The sequence below is a fragment of the Somniosus microcephalus genome, chromosome 28 (genome assembly GCF_052327205.1).
Source record: "Somniosus microcephalus isolate GS21.2 chromosome 28, FLI_Smic_1.0, whole genome shotgun sequence".
Lineage (NCBI taxonomy): Eukaryota > Metazoa > Chordata > Chondrichthyes > Squaliformes > Somniosidae > Somniosus > Somniosus microcephalus.
In genome coordinates this window covers 43,383,034-43,408,700 of record NC_141014.1, presented here as the reverse complement: position 1 = coordinate 43,408,700, position 25,667 = coordinate 43,383,034, and the positions used below count along the sequence as shown (strand labels likewise).

Here is a 25,667-nt window from a genome sequence, read left to right as displayed (position 1 = left end):
GCTCTCACTGCAGTCAGGGAATGGTGGAGACAGAGATGCACTTCCTCACAGCTTGTAGAAAATATCAGGGCATAAGGGAGAATTTCTACCCAAAATTTACAAAAATATGCCCGGAATTCAGAAAATTGAATGACGACCAAAAACTCCCATACCTACTAGGGGAAGAGAGAAGTTGCATAACACTAGCGGCACACTATGTTACAGCTTGCCATAAACAGAGGGACAACCACTAAAGATAAGAGTATATATAAATTATATGAAAGTATATTTATACACTCAGGGATATATCTGTTTATACACTGTATGGATAGATCTGTATTTTTGTGAACAAACATGAATGTTTTCCGATGCTTTGGCAACATAAGATGTAACTTGTCATGCCAATAAAGCGATTTGAATTGAATTGAATTGAATTGACAGTGTAGAAGGAGCTTTACTCTGTATCTAACCCGTGCTGTACCTGCTCTGGGAGTGTGTGATGGGACAGTGTAGAGGGAGCTTTACTCTGTATCTAACCCATGCTGTAGCTCCATCACCAGCTGTGCTGTTTGTTTTTGCCTTTTTTGATTTGCTGTGGGTGTGAGAGGGAGGAGAGGAGGAGGGCCAGAGGCTGGAGGGGGAGAGCCAGAGGCTGGAGGGGGAGACGGAGACGGAGAGAGGCAGGAGGAGGGAGCGCGGAGTGAATGGGGAGTCCAGCGGTGAGTGGCAGCCATGAGCGGGTCAGGGGCGGGGCCGGGGGTCTGTGCGGGGGGCCGAGCGTCGAGTCCGCGTCTGCGGCCTTTCCTCACTCCGGCTCCGGTCGCTGCAGCTGGTTTGTCGCCAATTCAGGGCCTTGAGCCCAGGGCTCGCAACTCGGTGAGCAGATGTTTGCTGCATTCGGTGCCCGTCTGTCCCCCAAAGCAGCCTCCCTCCCCACGGTCTCTCTCGTGTTGGAATTGTAAAGCATTATTTGGAAGCAGACCACTCCCAGGTGGTTTTGTTAAAGTTTGATCTTTTGTTAAATCCTGAATCCATAATTAATAAACACTAAGGGTGGACAAGAAAGGAAGGAGACTGGAGAAGTTGGAGAGGGAGATACAGATTCTGGGGCAGAGAAAAGAGAGACTCAAAGGGGAAAGTGTGAAAGCCCTAATTTGATTGACAGAAAATCTGGAAATCAGATATTTCAGCAGCTGAAACAGAAAAGACAGATTCAATGTTTGGGGTGTTTTCAGGATTGAAGTCCAAACACTGTCCTGTACTGACTTTGGGCTGCGGTTTGGTTTGTGGGTTTTCGGGTGGCCTGTTTCTCTCTGAAAACTGAGAAGCACTTTCCTCAACTTGGGCTGAGATCAGGAACCCCCACTGCCTCTCCCCACACCCCCCCCCCCCCCACATTGGGATCGTTCCCGTTAATTTATATGTTTGGTTTGAGCGGTTTTCCCCAGAGCCAAATATTTGAGTAAAGACAAAGAAATTTTCAGCTCTTCAAAGGTCCCATTCCCTCCCCATGATTTGATGTGCTTGGTGTGGCGCACAATCAGCTTGAGGTCATGTTCTGATCGCACAGACCCTCGGCCTGTTGTCTACAGTAAGTGGAGCAGCAGCACCCAAACTAACCTGTCCCAGAAAACAAACCGTGCGATTCAGCAGCTGAGTCCCAGGGACCATTCCCAGCTTTAAAAATGATTGCTATTAACATCGTGAGTGCCTTTTGACAGTAAAATGTGGAACTGGCTGCCGTAGCCCGCTATAAGCGGAACAGGTTTGTGAGTTGGTATGCTTTCTGACTGGTTTGTTATCAGTGAATTTGAAGGGTGCCCTTGTGAGGTAATAAATACATGAAACACCAGTGAAAATAATGCAGTTGTTATCTATAATTATGGTTTTGTGACGCACTCCTACTGTTGTTGCTCCTCAGCCTGTTTAACTGGTTTACTGGTGGGCCTTGCGTCATCTCAGGCCATAGAGTGTCAATCAAACTTTTAGCCTGCGTGTCAACCGCACGCAGAATGTGTATAACGTGAGATATGTAAATACTGTATATAACTGGGTATAACGTGTCCCATCAAACACTCCCAGGGCAGGTACAGCACGGGTTAGATACAGAGTAAAGGATGGGCTTCACTTGAACCATGCTGGGACCAGTGTCCTGGCGAATCGAACAATTATAGCTGTAGATAGGGCTTTAAACTAAATAGTGGGGTGGAGGGTTCAGGTGTGGGGAAATTTAAAAAGTCAAAAGAGAAAAGAGAAGGCCATAGTGCAGGGTAGCAATAGGGGTAATGATAACCAGAGTGTGACCAGAAGGGACAGAGCGTATAAATGAGTGCACCAGAAAGTAGAGTCAGAGTAGGGAAAAATGGTATAAAGTCAAAATTAAAGGCTCTTTATCTGAATGCATGTATCATTCGTAACAAGATAGATGAGTTGATGGCACAAATAGAAATAAATGGGTATGATCTGATAGCCATTACAGAGACATGGTTGAAAGGGGACCAAGGCTGGGAACTGAATATTCAGGGGTATTTGACATTTTGGAAGGATAGGCAGAAAGAAAAAGGAGGTGGGGTAGCTCTGTTAATAAAGGATGAGATCAGTGCAGTGGTGAGAAATGATAATTGGCTCAGAAGATCAAGATATAGAATCAGTTTGGGTGGAGATAAGAAATAATAAGGGAAAGAAATCACTGGTGGGAGTATTCTATAGGCCCCCGAACAGTAGCTACATTGTAGGACTGAGTATAAATTGAGAAATGGAGGCTTGTAAGAAAGGTACTGCAATAATCATGGGCGATTTTAATCTTCATATAGATTGGACAAATCAAATTGGCAAAGGTAGCCTTGAGGACCAGTTCATAGAATGTATTCAGGACAGTTTGTAAGAACAATACGTTGTGGAACCAACCAGGGAACAGGCCATTTTAGATCTGGTGTTGTGTACATAAGAACATAAGAAATAGGAGCAGGAGTAGGCCAATCGGCCCCTCGAGCCTGCTCCGCCATTCAATAAGATCATGGCTGATCTGATCCTAACCGCCAATCCACTATCACAGAACCATCTCCTGAATCTAACAGAATTAGACACACGAAATAGGAGCAGGATCAGGCTACACGGCCCCTGGGCCCGCTCCGCTACCCACAGGGCCATGACCGATCCGAACCTAGACTCATGTCCAAATTCCTGCCCGCTCCCCGTAACCCTTAATTCCCTTTACTTCTAGGAAACTGTCTATTTCTGTTTTAAATTTATGTAATGATGTAGCTTCTACAGCTTTTTGGGGCAGCATATTCCATGGACCTACCACCCTCTGAGTGAAGTAGTTCCTCCTCATCTCAGTTTTGAAAGAGCAGCCCCTTATTCTAAGACTATGCCCCCTAGTTCTAGTTTCACCCATCATCGGGAACATCTTCCCTGCATCCACCCGATCCAACCCCTTCACAATCTTATATGTTTCAATAAGATCGCCTCTCATTCTTCTGAACTCCAATGAGTAGAGTCCCAATCTACTCAACCTCTCCTCATATGTCCATCCCCTCATCCCCGGGATTAACCGAGTGAACCTTCTTTGTGCTCGAGAGCAAGTATGTCCTTTCTTAAGTATGGACACCAAAACTGTATGCAGTATTCCAGGTGCGGTCTCACCAATACCTTGTACAACTGAAGCAATACCTCCCTATTTTTATATTCTATCCCCCTAGCAATGAAAGCCAACATTCCATTGGCCTTCTTAATCACTTGCTGCACCTGCATACTAACCTTTTGAGTTTCGTGCACCAGGACCCCCAGATCCCTTTGTACTTCAGTACTTTCCAGTTTCTTCCAGTAAAGATGTGCGGGTTAGGTTGATTGGCCATGATAAAAATTGGCCCTTAGTGTTAGGGGGGATTAAATACGCGGGGTTACGGGGATAGGGCTTGGGTGGGATGGCTGTCGGTGTAGGGACCGGGTGCTAGGGTTTGGATGATCAGCCATGATCTCGTTGAATGGCGGAGCAGGCTCGAAGGGCCGAATGGCCTACTCCTGCTCCTATCTTCTATGTTTCTATGTTTAATGAGACAGGATTAATTAATGATCTCATAGTAAAGGATCCTCTTGGGAAGAGTGATCATAGCATGTTAGAATTTCAAAATCAGTTTGATGCTGAAGAACTTGGGTCTCAAACTCATGTCCTGAACTTAAATAAAGGCAATTACAAAGGTATGAAGACAGAGTTGGCTGAAGTGGACTGGGAAAATAGATTAAAGGGTAAGACAGCTAATGTAGTACCATTATACAAGAAGGGTAGCAGGGATAAACCAGGGAATTACAGGCCAGTGAGCCTAACATCTGTGGTAGGGAAATTATTGGAAAAAATTCTGAGGGACAAAATTAGTCTCCACTTGGAGAGGCAAGGATTAATCGGGGATAGTCAGCATGGCTTTGTCGAGGGTAAATCATGTCTGACAAATCCGATTGAATTTTTCGAGGGGGTGACTAGGGGGGTGGATGAGGGAAATGCTGTGGATGTGGTTTACATGGACTTCAGTAAAGCTTTTGACAAAGTCCCGCATAGGAGACTGGTCAAGAAGGTAAGAGCCCATGGGATCCAGGGTGCCTTGGCGCAATGGATCCTAAACTGGCTGAGTGGCAGGAGGCAGAGGGTGATGGTCGAAGGTTGCTTTTGTGACTGGAAGCCTGTGTCCAGTGGGGTACCTCAGGGATCGGTGCTGGGTCCCTTGTTGTTTGTGATCTACATAAATGATTTGGATGAGAATGTAAAAGGTATGATCAGTAAGTTCGCAGATGACACGAAAATTGGTGGGGTGGTAAATTGCGAGGAGGAAAGCCTCAGGCTACAGGACGATATAAACGGGTTGGTCAGATGGGCGGAAAAGTGGCAAATGGAATTTAACCCTGAAAAGTGCGAGGTGATGCATTTTGGACGGACAAATAAGGCAAGGGAATACACAATGAGTAGTAGGACCCGAGGAAGTACAGAGGGTCAGAGGGACCTTGGTGTACATGTACATAGATCCCTGAAGGCAGCGGAACAGGTAGATAAGGTGGTTAAAAAGGCATATGGGATACTTGCCTTCATTAGCCGAGGCATAGAATATAAGAGCAGGGAGGTTATGATGGAGCTGTACAAAACGCTGGTGAGGCCACAGCTGGAGTACTGTGTGCAGTTCTGGTCACCTCACTATAGGAAGGATGTGATTGCTTTGGAGAGGGTGCAGAGAAGATTCACCAGGATGTTACCTGGGATGGAGTGCCTCAGCTATGAAGAAAGACTAAACAGGCTGGGGTTGTTTTCCTTGGAGCAAAGAAGGCTGAGGGGGGACCTGATTGAGGTGTACAAAATGATGAGGGGCATAGATAGGGTAGACAAAGAGGAACTTTTCCCCTTAGTAGGGGGGTCAATAACAAGGGGGCATAGATTCAGGGTAAGGGGCAGGAGGTTTGGAGGGGATTTGAGGAGGAACTTTTTCACCCAGAGGGTGGTTGGAATGTGGAACTCACTGCCTGAAAGGGTGGTAGAGGCAGGAACCCTCACAACATTCAAGAAGCATTTGGATGAGCACTTGAAATGCCATTGCATACAAGGCTATGGACCAAATGCTGGAAAATGGGATTAGACTGGACAGGGATGGATGGGCGGCGCAGACACGATGGGCCAAAGGGCCTCTTTCTGTGCTGTAAAACTCTATGACTCTATGACAGTAGATAAGCAGTGGCAAACATTTAAGGCGATATTTCATAACTCTCAGCAAAGATATATTCCAGTGAGAAAGAAAGACTCTACGAGAAGGATGAACCATCCGTGGCTAACTAAGGAAGTTAAGGATGGAATCAAATTGAAAGAAAAGGCATACAATGTTGCAAAGATTAGTGGGAGGCCAGAGGATTGGGAAATTTTTAGAAACCATATACATTATTATGAGAGTAAACTAGCAAAAAATATAAAAACAGACAGTAAGAGCTTCTACAGGTATATAAAAAGGAAGAGAGTAGCTAAAGTAAATGTTGGTCCCTTAGAGGATGAGACTGGGGAATTAATAATGGGAAACAGGGAAATGGCAGAGACTTTGAACAAATATTTTGTATCGGTCTTCACGGTAGAAGACACTTAAAGATTCCTAATAATAATAGATAATCAAGGGGTTATAGGGAGAGAGGAACTTAAAACAATCACTATCACTAGAGAGAAAGTACTAGGCAAACTAATGGGACTAAAGGTGGACAAGTGCCCTGGACCTGAAGTCCTGCATCCTAGGGTCTTGAAAGAAGTGGCTGCCGAGATAGTGGATGCATTGGTTGTAATCTTCCACAATTCCCTGGATTTTGGAGAGGTCCCAGCGGATTGGAAAACTACAAATGTAATGCCCCTATTCAAGAAAGGAGGGAGACAGAAAGTAGGAAACTATAGGCCAGTTAGCCTAACATCTGTCATTGGGAGAATGCTGGAGTTCATTATTAAGGGAGTAGTAGCAGGACATTTAGAAAATCATAAGACAACCAAGCAGAGTCAGCATGGTTTTATGAAAGGGAAATCGTGTTTGACAAATTTGCCAGAGTTCTTTGAGGATGTAACGAGCAGGGTGGATAAAGGGAACCAGTAGATGTGGTGTATTTGGATTTCCAGAAGGCATTCAATAAGGTGCCACATAAAAGGTTACTGCACAAGATAAGAGCTCACGGTGTTGGGGGTAATAAATTAGCATGGATCGAGGATTGGCTAACTAACAGAAAGCAGAGAGTCGGGATAAATGGGTCATTTTCAGGTTGGCAATCAGTAACTAGTGGGGTGCCACAGGGATCAGTGCTGGGGCCTCAACTATTTACAATCTATATTAATGACTTGGGTGAAGGGACCGAGTGTACTGTAGCCAAATTTGCTGATGATACAAAGATAGGTGGGAAAGCAAGTTGTGAGGAGGACACAAAGAATCTGCAAAGGGATATAGACAGGCTCAGTGAGTGGGCAAAAATAAAAGGAAGAATAAAAAAGCAAATTATTATTTAAATGGAGAGAGACTACAAAATGCTGTGGGACAGAGGAATCTGGCGGGGGGGGTCCTTGTACATGAAACACAAAAAGTTAGCATGCAGATACAGCCAGTAATTAGGAAGGCAAATGGAATGTTGGCCTTTATTGCAAGGGGGATGGAGTATAAAAGTAGGGAAGTCCTGCTACAACTGTACAGGGCGTTGGTGAGACCACACCTGGAGTACTGCGTGCAGTTTTGGTCTCCTTATTTAAGGAAGGATATACTTGTATTGGAGGCAGTTCAGAGAAGGTTCATGAGGTTGATTCTTGAGATGAATCCTGAGAGGGCAGCACGGTGGCATAGTGGTTAGCACTGTTGCCTCACAGCGCCAGGGACCCGGGTTCAAATCCGGCCTCGGGTGACTGTGTGGAGTTTGCACATTCTCCCCGTGTTTGCGTGGGTTTCCTCCGGGTGCTCCGGTTTCCTCCCACAGTCCAAAGATGTGCGGGTTAGGTTGATTGGCCATGATAAAAAAAAATTGGCCCTTAGTGTTAGGGGGGATTAAATACGTGGGGTTACAGGGATAGGGCTTGGGTGGGATGGCTGTCGGTGTAGGGACCGGGTGCTAGGGTTTGGATGATCAGCCATGATCTCGTTGAATGGCGGAGCAGGCTCGAAGGGCCGAATGGCCGACTCCTGCTCCTATCTTCTATGTTTCTATGAAGGGGTTGTCTTATGAAGAAAGGTTGAGCAGGTTGGGCCTACACTCATTGGAGTTTAGAAGAATGAGAGGTGGTCTTATTGAAACATATAAGATTCTGAGGGGGATTGACAGGGTAGATGCTGAGAGGATGTTTCCCCTCGTGGGGGAATCTAGAACTAGGGGGCAGAGTTTCAGATTAAGGGGTCGCCCATTTAAAACTGTGGTGTGGAGATGCCGGAGTTGGACTGGGGTGGACAAATGTAAGAAGTCACACAACACCAGGTTATAGTCCAACAGCTTTATTTGGAATCACAAGCTTTCGGAGCGCTGCTCCTTCGTCAGGTGAAGTGGAGAAATGCATAAAGGCACAGCTTATATAGTCAGAGAATCATGTCAGATGTTTACAGGTAATGTTTCCAACTGCCATTTATCACACCTCGGCAGAGAGATAATCACAGCAATCAAAGGTGTGAATGGCCGGACCTGCTGTGATTTCCAGCAAAAAAAATGTTTTTTGTCTTTTTTTATTTTTCATAGACCCCAGCATCTGCAATATTTGACCCCTTGTGACCCCACCTCATTGTTCTTTGATGTAATGTTTCCCTGACTGACCTGTTTGGACACCATTCACACCTTTGATTGCTGTGATTATCTCTCTGCCGAGGTGTGATAAATGGCAGTTGGAAAGGTTACCTGTAAACATCTGACATGATTCTCTGACTATATAAGCTGTGTCTTTATGCATTTCTCCACTTCACCTGACGAAGGAGCAGCGCTCCGAAAGCTTGTGATTTCAAATAAAGCTGTTGGACTATAACCTGGTGTTGTGTGACTTCTTACAATTAAAACTGGGATGAGGAGGAATTTCTTCTCGGAGGGTCGTGAATCTTTGGAATTCTCTTCCCCAGAGAGCTGTGGAGCCTGGGTCATTGAATATATTTAAAGTGGAGATAGACAGATTTTTGAACAATAGGGGAGCCAAGGGTTATGGGGAATTGGCAGGGAAGTGGAGTTGAGGCCAAGATCAGATCAGCCATGATCTTATTGAATGGTGGAGCAGGCTCGAGGGGCCACATGACCTATTCCTGCTCCTATTTCTTATGTAAAGCTCCCTCTACACTGTCCCATCAAACACTCCCAGGGCAGGTACAGCACGGGTTAGATACAGAGTAAAGCTCCCTCTACACTGTCCCATCAAACACTCCCAGGGCAGGTACAGCACGGGTTAGATACAGAGTAAAGCTCCCTCTACACTGTCCCATCAAACACTCCCAGGGCAGGTACAGCACGGGTTAGATACAGAGTAAAGCTCCCTCTACACTGTCCCATCAAACACTCCCAGGGCAGGTACAGCACGGGTTAGATACAGAGTAAAGCTCCCTCTACACTGTCCCATCAAACACAGGGCAGGTACAGCACGGGTTAGATACAGAGTAAAGCTCCCTCTACACTGTCCCATCAAACACAGGGCAGGTACAGCACGGGTTAGATACAGAGTAAAGCTCCCTCTACACTGTCCCATCAAACACTCCCAGGGCAGGTACAGCATGGGTTAGATACAGAGTAAAGCTCCCTCTACACTGTCCCATCAAACACTCCCAGGGCAGGTACAGCACGGGTTAGATACAGAGTAAAGCTCCCTCTACACTGTCCCATCAAACACAGGGCAGGTACAGCACGGGTTAGATACAGAGTAAAGCTCCCTCTACACTGTCCCATCAAACACTCCCAGGGCAGGTACAGCACGGGTTAGATACAGAGTAAAGCTCCCTCTACACTGTCCCATCAAACACTCCCGGGGCAGGTACAGCACGGGTTAGATACAGAGTAAAGCTCCCTCTACACTGTCCCATCAAACACTCCCAGGGCAGGTACAGAACGGGTTAGATACAGAGTAAAGCTCCCTCTACACTGTCCCATCAAACACTCCCAGGGCAGGTACAGCACGGGTTAGATACAGAGTAAAGCTCCCTCTACACTGTCCCATCAAACACTCCCAGGGCAGGTACAGAACGGGTTAGATACAGAGTAAAACTCCCTCTACACTGTCCCATCAAACACTCCCAGGGCAGGTACAGCACGGGTTAGATACAGAGTAAAGCTCCCTCTACACTGTCCCATCAAACACTCCCAGGGCAGGTACAGCACGGGTTAGATACAGAGTAAAGCTCCCTCTACACTGTCCCATCAAACACTCCCAGGGCAGGTACAGCACGGGTTAGCTACAGACTAAAACTCCCATAAATACACAGATGCTAACACCACTTGTGTTGCAGGCATTTCATTCCTTCTGCTGCCTTACTGCGGTCTGAGCCCATCTGCTCTTTTAGTTTAATATGTTCATTATCTTGAGTGAAATAATTTGAATTACATGCATTTTATGAAGGTGTAATGGATTGAAGTTTCTGAGCAATGGTCTGATTGTATCGTCAGTATCGGCGACAGAAACATCCCACCATTTCCTGCAGGGTTTAAAGAAGGCACTTGAAGGCAATGGAAAATTACAAATAGTGTAATAAGAGTGAAGTCTGAAGGTTCCTTGTTAGCAGACAAATTGGCACCTCCACTCGACACATTGCCCATTATTTGGCAGGCAGGTCCTCGGGTCCAAAGGACATCGGCAAGAGTTCTTCAACCGTCATAGTCTTGCGGGAACCATCACACTTCGTCAAATGGACTTCCCACTTGCTTCCAAACTGCAGTGAGAGTGAGGAAAGAAAGAGGTTTTCTTAAATTCTCAAATAGCTAGACATTCTGTATTTGGCTGGCAGTCTTGTGTCTCGCAACCCTCATTTACACAACCCCGAACCCCAGATTAATCACAGCACCGAACCCCAGCCTGATCACAGCACCGAACCCCAGATTAATCACAGCACTGAGCCCCGAACCCCAGACTGATCACAGCACCGAGCCCCGAACCCCAGACTGATCACAGCACCGAGCCACGAACCCAGACTGATCACAGCACCGAACCCCAGACCGATCACAGCACCGAGCCCTGAACTGATCACAGCACCGAACCCCGAACTGATCAGAGCACCGAGCCCCGAACCCCAGACTGATCACAGCACTGAGCCCCAAACCCCAGACTGATCACAGCACTGAGCCCCGAACCCCAGACTGATCACAGCACCGAGCCCCGAACCCCAGACCGATCACAGCACCGAGCTCCGAACCCCAGATTGATCACAGCACCGAGCCCCGAACCTCAGATTAATCACAGCACTGAGCCACGAACCCCAGACCGATCACAGCACCGAGCCCTGAACTGATCACAGCACCGAGCCCCAGACCGATCACAGCACCGAACCCCGAACTGATCACAGCACCGAGCCCCGAACCCCAGACTGATCACAGTACTGAGCCCCGAACCCCAGACTGATCACAGCACTGAGCCCCAAACCCCAGACTGATCACAGCACCGAGCCCCGAACCCCAGACTGATCACAGCACCGAGCCCCGAACCCCAGACCGATCACAGCACCGAGCCCCTAACCCCAGATTGATAACAGCACCGAGCCCCGAACCTCAGATTAATCACAGCACCGAGCCCCGAACCCCAGACTGATCACATCACCGAGCCCCGAACCCTAGACCGATCATAGCACCGAGCCCTGAACCCCAGACTGATCACAGCACCGAACCCCAGACTGATCACAGCACCGAGCCCCGAACCTCAGATTAATCACAGCACCGAACCCCAGATTAATCACAGCACCGAACCCCAGACTGATCACAGCACCGAGCCCCGAACCCCGAACCCCAGATTGAGCACAGCACCGAGCCCCGAACCCCAGACTGATCACAGCACCGAGCCCCGAACTCCAGACTGATCACAGCACTGAGCCCCAGACTGATCACAGCACCGAACCCCGAACCCCAGACTGATCACAGCACCGAGCCCCGAACCCCAGACTGATCACAGCACCGAGCCCCGAACTCCAGACTGATCACAGCACCGAGCCCCGAACTCCAGACTGATCACAGCACCGAACCCCAGACTGATCACAGCACCGAACCCCGAACCCCAGACTGATCACAGCACCGAGCCCCGAACCTCAGATTAATCACAGCACCGAGCCCCGAACCCCAGATTAATCACAGCACCGAACCCCAGACTGATCACAGCACCGAACCCCAGACCGATCACAGCACCGAACCCCAGACCGATCACAGCACCGAACCCCAGACCGATCACAGCACCGAACCCCGAACTGATCACAGCACTGAGCACCGAACCCCAGACTGATCACAGCACCGAACCCCAGACTGATCACAGCACCGAACCCCAGACTGATCACAGCACCGAGCCCCGAACCCCAGACTGATCACAGCACCGAACCCCAGACTGATCACAGCACCGAGCCCCGAACCCCAGATTGATCACAGCACCGAGCCCCGAACCCCAGACTGATCACAGCACCGAGCCCCGAACTCCAGACTGATCACAGCACCGAACCCCAGACTGATCACAGCACCGAACCCCAAACCGATCACAGCCCCGAACCCCAGACCGATCACAGCACCGAACCCCGAACTGATCACAGCACTGAGCCCCGAACCCCAGACTGATCACAGCACCGAGCCCCAAACCCCAGACTGATCACAGCACTGAGCCCCGAACCCCAGACTGATCACAGCACCGAACCACATACCGATCACAGCACCGAGCCCCGAACCCCAGATTGATCACAGCACCGAGCCCCGAACCCCAGATTAATCACCGCACCGAGCCCCGAACCCCAGACTGATCACAGCACTGAGCCCCGAACCCTAGACCGATCACAGCACCGAGCCCTGAACCCCAGACTGATCACAGCACCGAGCCCTGAACCCCAGACTGATCACAGCACCGAGCCCTGAATCCAGACTGATCACAGCACCGAGCCCCGAACTGATTACAGCCAGCCCTCCTACTCTCTAAATCTTTACACAGAACCATTGGCCTAAATTATCCAGTTCATTAAAGGACCATCAGGAAATATTAGAAAGGAGGCCTCACCTCTCTCATGACTTGCCTGCAGGCACCACACGGAGTGATGAACTGGTCTTTTGTATTGCTGCAAGAGAGCAGAATGTGTTTAAAATCTAATCGTTAAAAGCCTGGCGACGTTACTTTAATATAAGCATTGTGTTCATGTGTGGCATTGGAGTCAGAGATGACTGCCCGACTCCATGCCTTCCCTATATTCACAACCAGAACTGGTTGATTGGAATTCTATACAGTTCTGGTTAATCCAGAATTCCCACGGACCATCCTCATCCCAGTGTATAGAATTCCCACGGACCATCCTCATCCCAATATACAGAATTCCCATGGACCATCCTCTTCCCGGTATACAGAATTCCCATGGACCAGGCCCATCCCAGTTTACAGAATTCCCACAGACCATCCTCATCCCAGTGTATAGAATTCCCATGGACCATCCTCATCCCAGTATACAGAATTCCCACAGACCATCCTCATCTCAGTGTACAGAATTCCCATGGACCATCCTCATCCCAGTATACTGAATTCCCATGGACCATCCTCATCCCAGTGTATAGAATTCCCACAGACCATCCTCATCCCAGTTTACAGTATTCCCACGGACCAGGTCCATCCCAGTGTACAGAATTCCCATGGACCAGGTCCATCCCAGTGTACAGAATTCCCATGGACCAGGTCCATCCCAGTGTACAGAATTCCCACGGACCAGGTCCATCCCAGTGTACAGAATTCCCACGGACCAGGCCCATGTCACTTTGCAACAGCAGCACCTTCCGGAACAGGGGAAAGTAGGAGACTGAAGGCGTTGCATCCACGGGCTGGTCTAAGCACTCGCCGCTCCCGATCGCCCGCTCCCTCTGACATCTCTCCATCCACGGGCTGGTCTAAACACTCGCCGCTCTCAATCGCCCGCTCCCTCTGACATCGCTCCATCCATGGGCTGGTCTAAACACTCGCCGCTCCCAATCGCCCGCTCCCTCTGACGTCTCTCCATCCATGGGCTGGTCTAAACACTCGCCGCTCTCAATCGCCCGCTCCCTCTGACATCGCTCCATCCATGGGCTGGTCTAAACACTCGCCGCTCTCAATCGCCCGCTCCCTCTGACATCTCTCCATCCATGGGCTGGTCTAAACACTCGCCGCTTTCAATCGCCCGCTCCCTCTGACATCGCTCCATCCATGGGCTGGTCTAAACACTCGCCGCTCCCTCTGACATCTCTCCAATTCTCCTTTGTTGCTCTCTGGCTCCCTGTGCGGTCGCCACCCTGTGTGTAAAGCACTTCAGTCTAAACTGTCTGTTCTCGCCCACCTCCTTGGTCCCAGAGTTTCCCACCTCTAGGTGTGGCTGCAACTAGTGTTTGTTATTGAGAGATAAGGTGAAGGGTCAAAGTCCAGAGTGGAGGGTTCAGATGAACTTGAAGAGAATAGAGAAGTTGAATCAGGAAGCAGTGACTAACTGAGACTAAGGTTGGTTTTAAAAGTCTGTAGATTGTAGAAGTGAAGGAGACGAGGAGTCTCAGGTTTGAGGTCCCGGGAGAGAATGAGTTAGAGTACGAGACAGAGTGATGAATCTTGAATTTGACACAGTGAGTGTTAGGAGGCCAAAGCCTCGATTTATTTAGGTTGGTTTCTGATATATCACGGGACAGCAGCGACTGAGTCAATACCTAGAAATAGCTATTGCCTTGAATTTGTTGGAACCTTCTGAGATAGCCTTGTGCATGGCCGTTCTTTCAGCACAGACTCCCACCGTGAAACATGAATTTTCAATATTGCAGCCTGAGGAACAGATAAAATAAGTCAAATTATTAGGAATCTGTTAAATCTGCTTTCCCTCTCCTCTCCACAAAGCTTTCTCCCTCCTCTCCTACAGTTGCTGATTCTTGCTGATGTTCAGCTCCACAGTTGCTGGTCACTTCAGTGGTGTTCTCTATGTCTGAGCACAGACAAACTGACAGCAGGCTATTCGCTCACTGGGGGCTTCACAGCCCAGCCTGATCCTCTCCTCACTCGATGCACTTTCCAGCAGGGGTGATGAGATAGTGACCAGGAGCAGGATCCCTGGCTGATTCCCCCGCGCACCCCTGTTCAAAGGCACTGAGGCCGATAGGAGCTCCTAGCACTGCTCCAGCTGTGATCAGACGTGGCACAGACTGGGGATTGAGTCTGAGGACGTCCTGTTCTGTATGTCTCAGGGACGCAGTGGACCGTGCAATCACTGCGGAAGGACTGACCATCAAATAAAATTACTGCGCAAATTAATTAGCAAGGTATAGTCTGTCCTCACGTATATCCAGTGCTGTGCACCAAGAATAGACACAGACCCCTGTGCTGTTCTCTCACCACCCCCTCCGCCCCCCCCCCCCCAACGGCATTTATAGCATTAATCTTACTCTCCGGTTAATGGTGAGCGTGACACCGCGTGCGTCCGGTTAATGGTGAGCGTGACACCGCATGCGCTCCGGTTAACGGTGAGCGTGACACCGCGTGCGTCCGGTTAACGGCGAGCGTGACACCGCGTGCGTCCGGTTAACCGTGAGCGTGACACCGCGTGTGTCCGGTTAATGGTGAGTGTGACACCGCGTGCATCTGGTTAACGGTGAGCATGACACCGCGTGCGTCCGGTTAACGGTGAGCGTGACACCGCGTGCGTCCGGTTAATGGTGAGCATGACACCGCGTGCGTCCGGTTAATGGTGAGCGTGACACCGCGTGCGTCCGGTTAATGGTGAGCGTGACACTGCGTGCGTCCGGTTAATGGTGAGCGTGACACCGCGTGCGTCCGGTTAATGGTGAGCGTGACACTGCGTGCGCCCAGTTAATGGTGAGCATGACACCGCGTGCGCTCCGGTTAATGGTGAGCATGACACTGCGTGCGTCCGGTTAATGGTGAGTGTGACACCGCGTGCGCTCCAGTTAGCGGTGAGTGTGACACCGTGTGCATCTGGTTAGCGGTGAACGTGACACCGCGTGCGTCCGGTTAATGGTGAGCATGACACTGCGTGCGTCCGGTTAATGGTGAGTGTGACACCGCGTGCGCTCCAGTTAGCGGTGAGTGTGACACCGCGTGTGCTCCGGTTAACGGTGAGCGTGACACCGCGTGCGTCCGGTTAATGGTGAGCGTGACACCGCATGCACTCCGGTTAACGGTGAGCGTGACACCGCGTGCGTCCGGTTAACGGCGAGCATGACACCGCGTGCGTCCAGTTAACGGTGAGCGTGACACCGCGTGTGCCCGGTTAATGGTGAGTGAGTGTGACACCGCGTGCATCTGGTTAACGGTGAGCGTGACACCGCGTGTGTCCGGTTAACGGTGAGCGTGACACCGCGTGCGTCCGGTTAACGGTGAGCGTGACACCGCGTGCGTCTGGTTAACGGTGAGCGTGACACCGCGTGCGTCTGGTTAACGGTGAGCGTGACACCGCGTGCGTCCGGTTAATGGTGAGCGTGACACCGCGTGCGTCCGGTTAATGGTGAGCGTGACACCGCGTGCGTCCGGTTAATGGTGAGCTTGACACCGCGTGCGTCCGGTTAATGGTGAGCGTGACACTGCGTGCGCCTGGTTAATGGTGAGTGTGACACCACGTGCACTCCGGTTAATGGTGAGCATGACACTGCGTGCGTCCGGTTAATGGTGAGTGTGACACCGCGTGTGCTCCGGTTAGCAGTGAGTGTGGCACCGCGTGCATCTGGTTAGCGGTGAGCGTGACACCGCGTGCGCTCCGGTTAGCGGTGAGTGTGACACCGCGTGCATCTGGTTAGCGGTGAGCATGACACCGCGTGCGCTCCGGTTAACGGTGAGCGTGACACCGCGTGCGTCCGGTTAACGGTGAGCGTGACACCACGTGCGTCCGGTTAACGGTGAGCGTGACACCACGTGCGTCCGGTTAACGGTGAGCGTGACACCGCGTGCATCCGATTAATGGTGAGCGTGACACCACGTGCATACAGTTAATGGTGAGCGTGACACCGCGTGCATCTGGTTAGCGGTGAGCGTGACACCGCGTGCGTCCGGTTAACAGTGAGCGTGACACCGCGTATGATGTGTCAGCCATTTAAATTGTGAACAATAGAAGTTTGAGCGGTTGGTGAAAGGTTGCTGCTCAGCTCCTGGTAATGTTTTACTGGACTGGTTGTGAATAACTGGATTCAGCATGACTGGCGCTGGCTCACGCAGCTGTTAATCACCCGACCCCCATCTACGACAGATACAGTTCCCACTGCTTATAGCACGATTTGCCCTCTGTACACGGTGGGCTGTGGAACCTGACAGGCAAGATCCTGGACATAGCAGGGACTGCAGCGCTGGGCGAGGCGAGTCTGTGTTATAGTCTGGCACTGATCACAGTCACGTCTGTTGAAACGTGTTGGTATTTTGGAGATATATTTTGTAAACTTCACTCAGGTTTAGATTTAACACTGACTACAGCATCATTTTTTAGTTAGCTGTTCACCGTTACCATGCTGTGTGAGATCCGTTACTCTGCTCTTGCCATTGCAGAATGGATCCATTTTCTGTTGATGTTTTGAAAGTAGCTAATAAATATGACATTAATTACTCCTGTGCATATTTATTGCTGCTAGTCAGGGCACGGCAAGTGTAATACTAAAGAGATTCAGATGTTCGCGACTGAAGTACGCAGTGGTTCTGGTCAGTTTCACCTCTGGCGGCCAGTTTCACCTCTGGTCAGTTTCACCGCTGGCCAGTTTCACTTCTGGTCAGTTTCACCTCTGGCGGCCAGTTTCACCTCTGGTCAGTTTCACCTCTGGCCAGTTTCACTTCTGGTCAGTTTCACCTCTGGTCAGTTTCACCTCTGGTCAGTTTCACCTCTGGCGGCCAGTTTCACCTCTGGTCAGTTTCACCTCTGGCGGCCAGTTTCACCTCTGGTCAGTTTCACCTCTGGCCAGTTTCACCTCTGGCGGCCAGTTTCACCTCTGGTCAGTTTCACCTCTGGCGGTCAGTTTCACCTCTGGTCAGTTTCACCTCTGGCGGCCAGTTTCACCTCTGGCGGCCAGTTTCACCTCTGGCGGCCAGTTTCACCTCTGGCGGCCAGTTTCACCTCTGGCGGCCAGTTTCACCTCTGGCGGTCAGTTACACCAGTATGGCGAGTAAATGTTTTTAAGCAGCAGGAGTTCTAGAGGCTACAGGATGACTGAAAGGATTTAATGACATTTTAAAGAGGTGAGAACAGTTGCCTAACAGCCGGCTCGCTGAATACAGTTTAAGTGGCGCCTTTGGAATTGACGTCTACAAAAATGGCAAATGGTCAGTGGCATTTGTCCAATATAGGCGGCAGTAACTCCAGGTGTGGTCTCACCAAAGCCTATATAATTGCAGCAAGACTTCCTTACTCTTATACGCCAACCCCCTTGCGATGAAAGCTAACATCTGCCTTCCCAATTGTTTGCTGTACCTGCATGTTAACTTTCTGTGATTCGTGTACAAGGACCCCTGTAATGAAATCTGTTTGTCTTGATCCTGTATTTGTTTTGCACTCATGTATATTACCCTCCCCCACTGTGTATAGTTTCACTTCCTCTTTCCTGACTAACCTGGGAGGTTCCAGGTCTTGGCTCTTGGCTCCGCCCCTGACTTCTCTTACATAAAGATCCCAGGATCTGTATGACTCATTCCTGTGAACCAGTCGGCGTGTTGAGATGTTAGCTCTGATCTTAGTGATTAAAAGCCAACTTGTTTAAGTCTATAACTTCTAGTTTTGTGGTTATTGAAGGCCCATCAATTTTAATCACTAAAGAATACTAGGATGGATCGACTCCTAAAACCAGAGCGTCTGGACTTGGATCCACATTCTGCTGAAGCATCAAATCAATTTGGACACTGGCTCAAATGCTTCGAACTCTTCGCGGGGGCCTCATCCGCTAGCGAGGTAGAAAAACTGAGTCTACTGACTACTCGCGTAAGTCATCGGATTTATTCGTTCATCCGGGACGCCACCTCCTACACGGAGGCCATCACTATCCTGAAGGCCCAATACCAGAGGCCGGTAAACGAAGTGTACGCCAGACATCTGCTGGCTACACGCAGGCAGCGACCAGAGGAATCAATGGACGATTTCTTACAGGGCCTAAAGGACCTGGTCCGGGACTGTAACTGCAAGGCCGTGACGGCCAACGCGTACTCTGACGAATTGGTCTGCGATTCCTTCATCACGGGCCTCAAATCGAATTATATCCGGCAGAGACTGCTGGAGAAGGAGGTCCTGGACTTAAAAAAGGCAGTGGCCACTGCGCGATCGCTGGACGTGGCCCAGAAAAACTCTGACTCTTATTCTTCCGGCCATGCGGCCCTCACCGCCTCGTGCGCGCCGAGGGGGCCGCCATCTTGGAATCAGCCATCTTCCCCATCCAGGTCTCAGACCAGCTCTACGCCGCCGGAGTCCCCACACAGAAGTTCACCCAGGAGTCCTACTACAGCGGCAATGTCTCGAGGCCCGAAATGCTACTTCTGCGGCCAGGCCAAGCACCCCAGACAACGATGCCCAGCGAAGGATGCTACATGCTTCAAATGTAAGAAAAAGGGGCATTTTAGCAAAGTCTGCAGGGGGAATCCGATTTCCAACTCCGTCACCGCCTCGTGCGGGCCGCCATCTTGGGATCCGCCATCTTTTCCTGACTCAACGGCCGCCCAGGGCCCAACAGTGGCTTCGATCACGGTGGATCAATCCAGGCCACACCCGTTGACAAAATCCATGATGGACATACAGGTAAACGGGAATTTAACGAAATGTTTAATTGACTGTGGGAGTACCGAGAGTTTTATCCATCCTAGCCTGGTACGGCGGCACTCATTAACGGTAACCCCTACATGGAGCAGAATTGCTATGGCTGCTAAGCCCCACACTTCGGACATTTTGGGCTACTGTGTGGTAACACTGACTGTAAAAGGCACGGACTACAAGGATTTTAAACTCCTCGTGATGCCAGAACTCTGTGTTAATGTAATCTTGGGCCTGGACTTCCAGTGCCACCACGAAAGTGTCACGCTAGCATATGGCGGGTCCCAGCCACCACTCACAGTCTGTGGCCTATCAACCTTAAAAATCAGCCCGCCCTCTTTATTCGCTAATCTCGCTCCGAACTGTAGGCCCATAGCGACCAAAAGTAGACGGTACAGTCTGGAAGACAGACACTTTATCAAGGCGGAAGTGGACAGACTCCTGCGGGAAGGCATTATTGAATGCAGTACCAGCCCGTGGCGTGCCCAAGTAGTCATAGTTAAAAATAGCGAAAAGAAACGGATGGTAATTGACTACAGCCAGACTGTTAATATTTATACCCAGCTGGACGCCTACCCTTTACCCCGCATATCAGAAATGGTCAACCACATTGCGCAATACCGAGTCTTCTCGACTATCGACCTCAAATCCGCGTATCACCAGCTCCCCATTAGAACGGAGGCGAACGGGCGCCTCTACCATTTTCTCAGAGTGCCCTTCAGGGTAACAAATGGGGTCTCGGTCTTCCAACGTGAGATGGACCGCATGGTTGACGAGAATAAACTACAAGCTACCTACCCCTATCTGGACAATGTCACTATCTGCGGGCACAACCAGCAAGACCACGATCTAAATCTTGCGAGATTTTTAAAAACTGCCCTAAAGCTGAATCTAACCTACAACGAAGACAAATGTGTCTTCAACACAACCCGTCTCTGTATCCTCGGCTGTGTGGTGGAAGATGGGGTAATTGGACCGGACCCTGACCGATTACGCCCCCTAAAGGAACTGCCCCTGCCACACAATCCCAAAGCTTTAAAAAGGTGCCTGGGATTTTTTTCGTATTATGCCCAATGGGTGCCCAATTACTCTGATAAGGCCCGACCCCTCATTAAATCGACGTCCTTCCCACTATCAGCTGAAGCTCGGGAGGCTTTCACCAGTATCAAACAGGACATTGAAAGGGCTGCAGTGTGTGCAGTGGACGAACGCATTCCCTTTCAAGTTGAAAGCGATGCGTCAGACTTTGCCTTAGCTGCGACCCTCAATCAAGCTGGGAGACCTGTGGCCTTCTTCTCCCGAACCCTTCAGGGACCTGAAATCAGGCACTCTTCTGTCGAGAAGGAGGCACAGGCTATAGTGGAGGCAGTGCGGCACTGGAGACACTACCTAGCCGGCAAACGTTTCACCCTGCTCACCGACCAGCGGTCGGTGGCTTTCATGTTTAATAACAAACAAAGGGGGAAAATCAAGAATGACAAAATACTCAGGTGGAGGATCGAACTATCCACGTTCGACTATGATATTATGTACAGGCCGGGAGCCCTTAATGAACCCCCAGATGCCCTATCACGGGGAATGTGTGCCAGCATTCATACGGACAAATTACAGGGTCTCCACAACGACCTCTGTCACCCAGGGGTCACCCGACTATACCATTTTATAAAGTCCCGCAATCTGCCCCACTCCATCGAGGAGGTCAGGGCAATGACCAGAGCCTGCCACATCTGTGCGGAATGCAAGCCTCGTTTCTACAGGCCGGACCGTGCACACCTTATCAAAGCCACACGGCCATTCGAGCGCCTAAGTCTGGACTTCAAGGAACCCCTTCCCTCTGCCGACCGTAACGTATACTTCCTCAATATCATTGATGAATATTCCTGCTTCCCCTTCGCCATTCCCTGCCCAGACATGACCAGTGCCACGGTCATCAAGTGTCTCTGTAATCTATTCTGCATGTTTGGCATGCCGAACTACATACACAGCGATAGGGGGACGTCATTCATGAGTGACGAGCTGCGCCAGTTCTTGCTCTCGAAGGGGATAGCCACCAGCAGAACCACTAGCTACAACCCCCGGGGTAATGGGCAAGTGGAAAGGGAGAATGCTACTGTTTGGAAGGCTGTCACGTTAGCCTTAAAGTCAAAAGGCCTTCCGACCTCCCGCTGGCAGGAAGTCCTCCCAGACGTGCTCCACTCCATAAGGTCTCTGTTATGTACTGCCACTAACGCTACCCCTCACGAAAAGATGTTCGTTTCCCCCCGGAAATCCTCCTCGGGCATATCTCTACCCGCGTGGCTGACGTCTCCGGGGACAGTACTATTGCGGAAGCACGTGAGAGGCCATAAAACGGACCCCCTTGTGGAAAAGGTACAGCTCCTCCATGCAAACCCTCAGTACGCCTATATCGAATACTCTGACGGGCGAGAGGACACTGTTTCCATAAAAGACCTCACTCCCTCGGGGAGCGGAGAGAGCGATGGGAGACTACCCGATGAAGACCTACACTACAAAGAGACAGGACGCCCAGAGGTATCAATACCCAACTTTAACCTGGAGGACACTGCAGATAACCTGGAAAACACTGCGGAGGCCCGGACAGCGGAGGAACCAGAATCCACTCCCCTAGAGGCACCCCAACCGGCTTTGCGCCGATCACTGAGAACTGCAAAACCTCCTGACAGACTCACTTATACCAACTTTTAAGAAACATCACCCCGATGGACTAAATCTATAGAAGGGGTGAATGTAATGAAATCTGTTTGTCTTGATCCTGTATTCGTTTTGCACTCATGTATATTACCCTCCCCCACTGTGTATAGTTTCACTTCCTCTTTCCCGACTAACCTGGGAGGTTCCAGGTCTTGGCTCTTGGCTCCGCCCCTGACTTCTCTTACATAAAGATCCCAGGATCTGTATGACTCATTCCTGTGAACCAGTCGGCGTGTTGAGATGTTAGCTCTGATCTTAGTGATTAAAAGCCAACTTGTTTAAGTCTATAACTTCTAGTTTTGTGGTTATTGAAGGCCCATCAACCCCCAAATCCCTCTGAATACATTTACTAGTCTCTCACCTTTTAAAAAATACTCTGCTTTACCATTCTTCCTACCAAAGTGGATAATTTCACATTTCCCCACATTATACTGCCTCTGCCATGTTCTTGCCCAATCTGTCTATTTCCCTTTGCAGGCTCTTTGTGTCCTCCTCACAGCTTACTGTCCCACCTAGCTTTGTATAGTCAGCAAACTTGGATACATTGCACTCGGTCCCTTCATCTAAGTCATTGATTCTAGGCATGCAGCATATTGACAGTAAAGCGATGAGTAGATTCCTTACTTACCCGTGAAAACCTTCCCATCCTCCGTCAGTACAGCAGCCCCCACTGGGAACTTGCTGTACGGACAATACGCAAACGCCTTGGCCTCTTGGCTTTTCTTGACTAACATGTCTGCCTCCTCGGCTTTCTGACGATCTGTTTGCTGTGTAGGGGTACACATCCTGTCACACACACAAACAGAGTTTTAGCAAAGGAGCTCAGAGTGTCTGCTGCTGTCTGACCATCGTCCCGCTAACAAACAGCAGGTGTGTGCAGTGTGGGTCTCTCATGCTGGGTAAACACAGTGCCACATGCTCAGGGCATTGGCCTTTACCCTGTGGAACAGCAGCTCCACATCGTTACATAACCATTTGCACTTTAACCAAGGCCCTCATGACATGATTCTAGGAGCGGGTGGGGGGGGCGCAGGGGGGGTGGTGAGTGGGTGGGAGAGGGCCGGGGAGTGGGGGAAACGGGCAGTGGCGAGTGGGAGGGGGTGGGAGAGGGCCGGGGAGTGGGGTGTTGAGACAGAGACAGACTCTGCCGAGTGTTTGTTGGGGGTAGAAAGAAGAGCAACGTATTGTAGGAGGAATCGGAGTCGTCGCTCAGGATGGCTCTGACATAACCTGTCTGGACAGAAGCTTTTGGCCTCGCACCAAACACAGGAGAGAGGGGCCGGGTCTCGGAGCTCTCCTGAGGCCGGGTCTCGGAGCTCTCCCGAGGCCGGGTCTCGGAGCTCTCCTGAGGCCGGGTCTCGGAGCTCTCCCGAGGCCGGGTCTCGGAGCTCTCCCGGGGCCGGGTCTCGGAGCTCTCCTGAGGCCGGGTCTCGGAGCTCTCCTGGGGCCGGGTCTCGGAGCTCTCCTGAGGCCGGGTCTCGGAGCTCTCCTGAGGCCGGGTCTCGGAGCTCTCCCGGGGCCGGGTCTCGGAGCTCTCCCGAGGCCGGGTCTCGGAGCTCTCCTGAGGCCGGGTCTTGCCCGAGCACAGTTGCACGGTGTCAGCTGCCCGGTCATTCCTTACCGTGGCCATTCTTCATTTGTAACCCGGGATATTAAGTATTGTCGGACTATCGACTGCGGGGGGAGTCATAACTCGATCCTCCACCTCACAGCCATTATCATCAGATTTGATATGTAACTGGCATTTGTGACAAATATTTCATCATTAGGAGTATGGAGCGTGTAAAAGTTTAAATGAACCCTGTGAAGACTTTCCAAAGTCCACTTACTTTAAAGATCTAACTCAATAATGTGGATCGAAGATGTGCGCTGACCTGAATGGACCTGGGGTCCAACCAACTAAAATACACAGAACAATGAAGTTACAGTTAACAAGCCAGCCGTCCCCAATATGGACAGGATGGACATATATGGAGGGTGAATAAACCACACAATGTATGAATTTACTGACCAGCCAAAACCTCCCACTATGGCCAGGATGGACACATATGGAGGATGTTTACATCTCCCACTCAATCCATTACAGGTTGAACATACAAACATGAAACAGACCCACTGGTCTATCCAGCTGTCCACACATGCCTTATGAATCACAAGACGCACACTCACCAGCACCCCGCCCAGAGCCAAGTCATCCTCTGGGAGAGACAGAAACCCATAAAAACCCAGGCCAATTAGAGGGGAAAAAAACAGAAAAATTCCTCTCCGACCCCCTTAGGCGACCAGGAGATCACACTGGCCCTGATTTATCTTCCAATATAGTTGCCTCTTGTACAAAGTGATCTCCGCCCCAGCAGTAACAGACCCAGCTCTCGCTTAAAGGAAATCAGCCAATCGGCATCCACTGCATGAGTTGGCAATCTGATCTCCCCCAGGTCCACTATTCTCTGGGAGAAGGAGAACCACCTAACATCTAACCTAGGTCTGCCCTTACACAACTTGTAAGCATAACCCCATGTCCCTCCCGACCACGCCAGTTGAAATAATTGGACAACATAAACACAATCTAATTCCTGAAACTGAAACTGAAACTAAATGACAAATGTGCAGCTTTTCCCGCCAGGACTCAAACCAGCACCATTTTCCCCTGCCCTTTAACATGAGAGTCCAGAACTGGGAAGGTTCTTTTCCATCACTTGCAGTCCAGTTATGATTGTTCTATGACATCCCCCGCCTCCACTTGTTGACCCCCTACTTTAAGGAACACTGGAGCAGGGAGTGTGAGCCCAGACACTGCTCCCTCTTTAAGTGAAAGTGCGAGTCTGGAATTCCAAATCTACTGATCAGTGTGACCGGTTTCAGCGAGATGTCAGAAGTCAGCCTTCCCGACTGTTGCACGACACCCCTCTCCCTGTCAAAGGATTTAAACTGTGATAATGCAGGTGAGCATGTAAACGTTTCAAAGCTTGTCCTACCTCTTCTCCGCTGGCCTCGGGAATATTCTGCTTCTCACTAAATGCTTGGCTGCATCCGTTGGTCTGTGAAACACCGAGAGCCACTTCACAGCCCCAGAAGCCACACTGTGGCACAGTGCTGCAACCGGATTGCACAAAGCAGCTGTAACTCACAATCCAGCTTAGTCGGTCGACAGGAAGAGAGAGAAAGAAGGGTTAGCCAGGGGACATGCACAACTAATAATGGCAGGAGCATTTCTGGGAACACAGCAAAAATGTCAGTAGAACTAAAACAGGGAATAAAAAGTAGAAATCCACTGACAGATTTTCACTGGGAAGGGAGGCTGGAGATCTACCAGGCAGGTAAAGACCAGAGAGAGATCTACTGGGCAGGGAGAGGCTAGAGATTCATTGGGAATGGAAAGAACAAAGATTCTCTGGGCACTGAGGCCAAAGAGTGATCCAATGTGTAGATTTGGATCACAGGTCACACACAGATACCCAAAGGGTCTTAGGAGTTTTAAGGTATTTTATTCAAGAGCTACAATTCAAAGCATAATCAGATATTACACGTGGTTAAGATAAGCATAATAAACATACAACCCATGACAGTAGAGCGATC

At 50.1% G+C, this 25,667-nt stretch overlaps 2 protein-coding genes across 8 annotated transcripts in view; one reads left to right on the top strand and one right to left on the bottom strand.

Moving 5' to 3' along the window:
- The first annotated feature begins 593 nt into the window (after nucleotides 1-593).
- Nucleotides 594-25,667, top strand: part of LOC147099695 (uncharacterized) — a 123,720-nt gene continuing 98,646 nt past the window's right edge. The window contains exon 1 of one of the 4 annotated variants that reach the window (XM_085969069.1): nucleotides 594-698. In XM_085969069.1, coding sequence (XP_085825195.1) covers nucleotides 684-698 — 15 coding nt within the window. In that variant the 5' untranslated portion in view covers nucleotides 594-683. Of the gene's footprint in view, nucleotides 699-736; nucleotides 856-24,515; nucleotides 25,034-25,667 lie in introns of those variants that run through there. The other 3 variants (XM_085969068.1, XM_085969067.1, XM_085969070.1) reach the window with 3 other exon arrangements.
- LOC147099693 (cytidine deaminase-like) overlaps nucleotides 10,150-25,667 on the bottom strand; it is a 134,720-nt gene continuing 119,202 nt past the window's right edge. Inside the window, exons 2-6 of one of the 4 annotated variants that reach the window (XM_085969074.1) lie at nucleotides 25,067-25,226; nucleotides 22,720-22,877; nucleotides 14,311-14,422; nucleotides 12,656-12,713; nucleotides 10,150-10,349 (exon numbers count right to left, since the gene is read on the bottom strand). In XM_085969074.1, coding sequence (XP_085825200.1) covers nucleotides 10,236-10,349; nucleotides 12,656-12,713; nucleotides 14,311-14,422; nucleotides 22,720-22,876 — 441 coding nt within the window. In that variant the 5' untranslated portion in view covers nucleotide 22,877; nucleotides 25,067-25,226 and the 3' untranslated portion in view covers nucleotides 10,150-10,235. Of the gene's footprint in view, nucleotides 10,350-12,655; nucleotides 12,714-14,310; nucleotides 14,423-22,719; nucleotides 22,878-23,712; nucleotides 23,808-23,920; nucleotides 24,006-24,260; nucleotides 24,392-25,066; nucleotides 25,227-25,667 lie in introns of those variants that run through there. The other 3 variants (XM_085969073.1, XM_085969075.1, XM_085969076.1) reach the window with 3 other exon arrangements.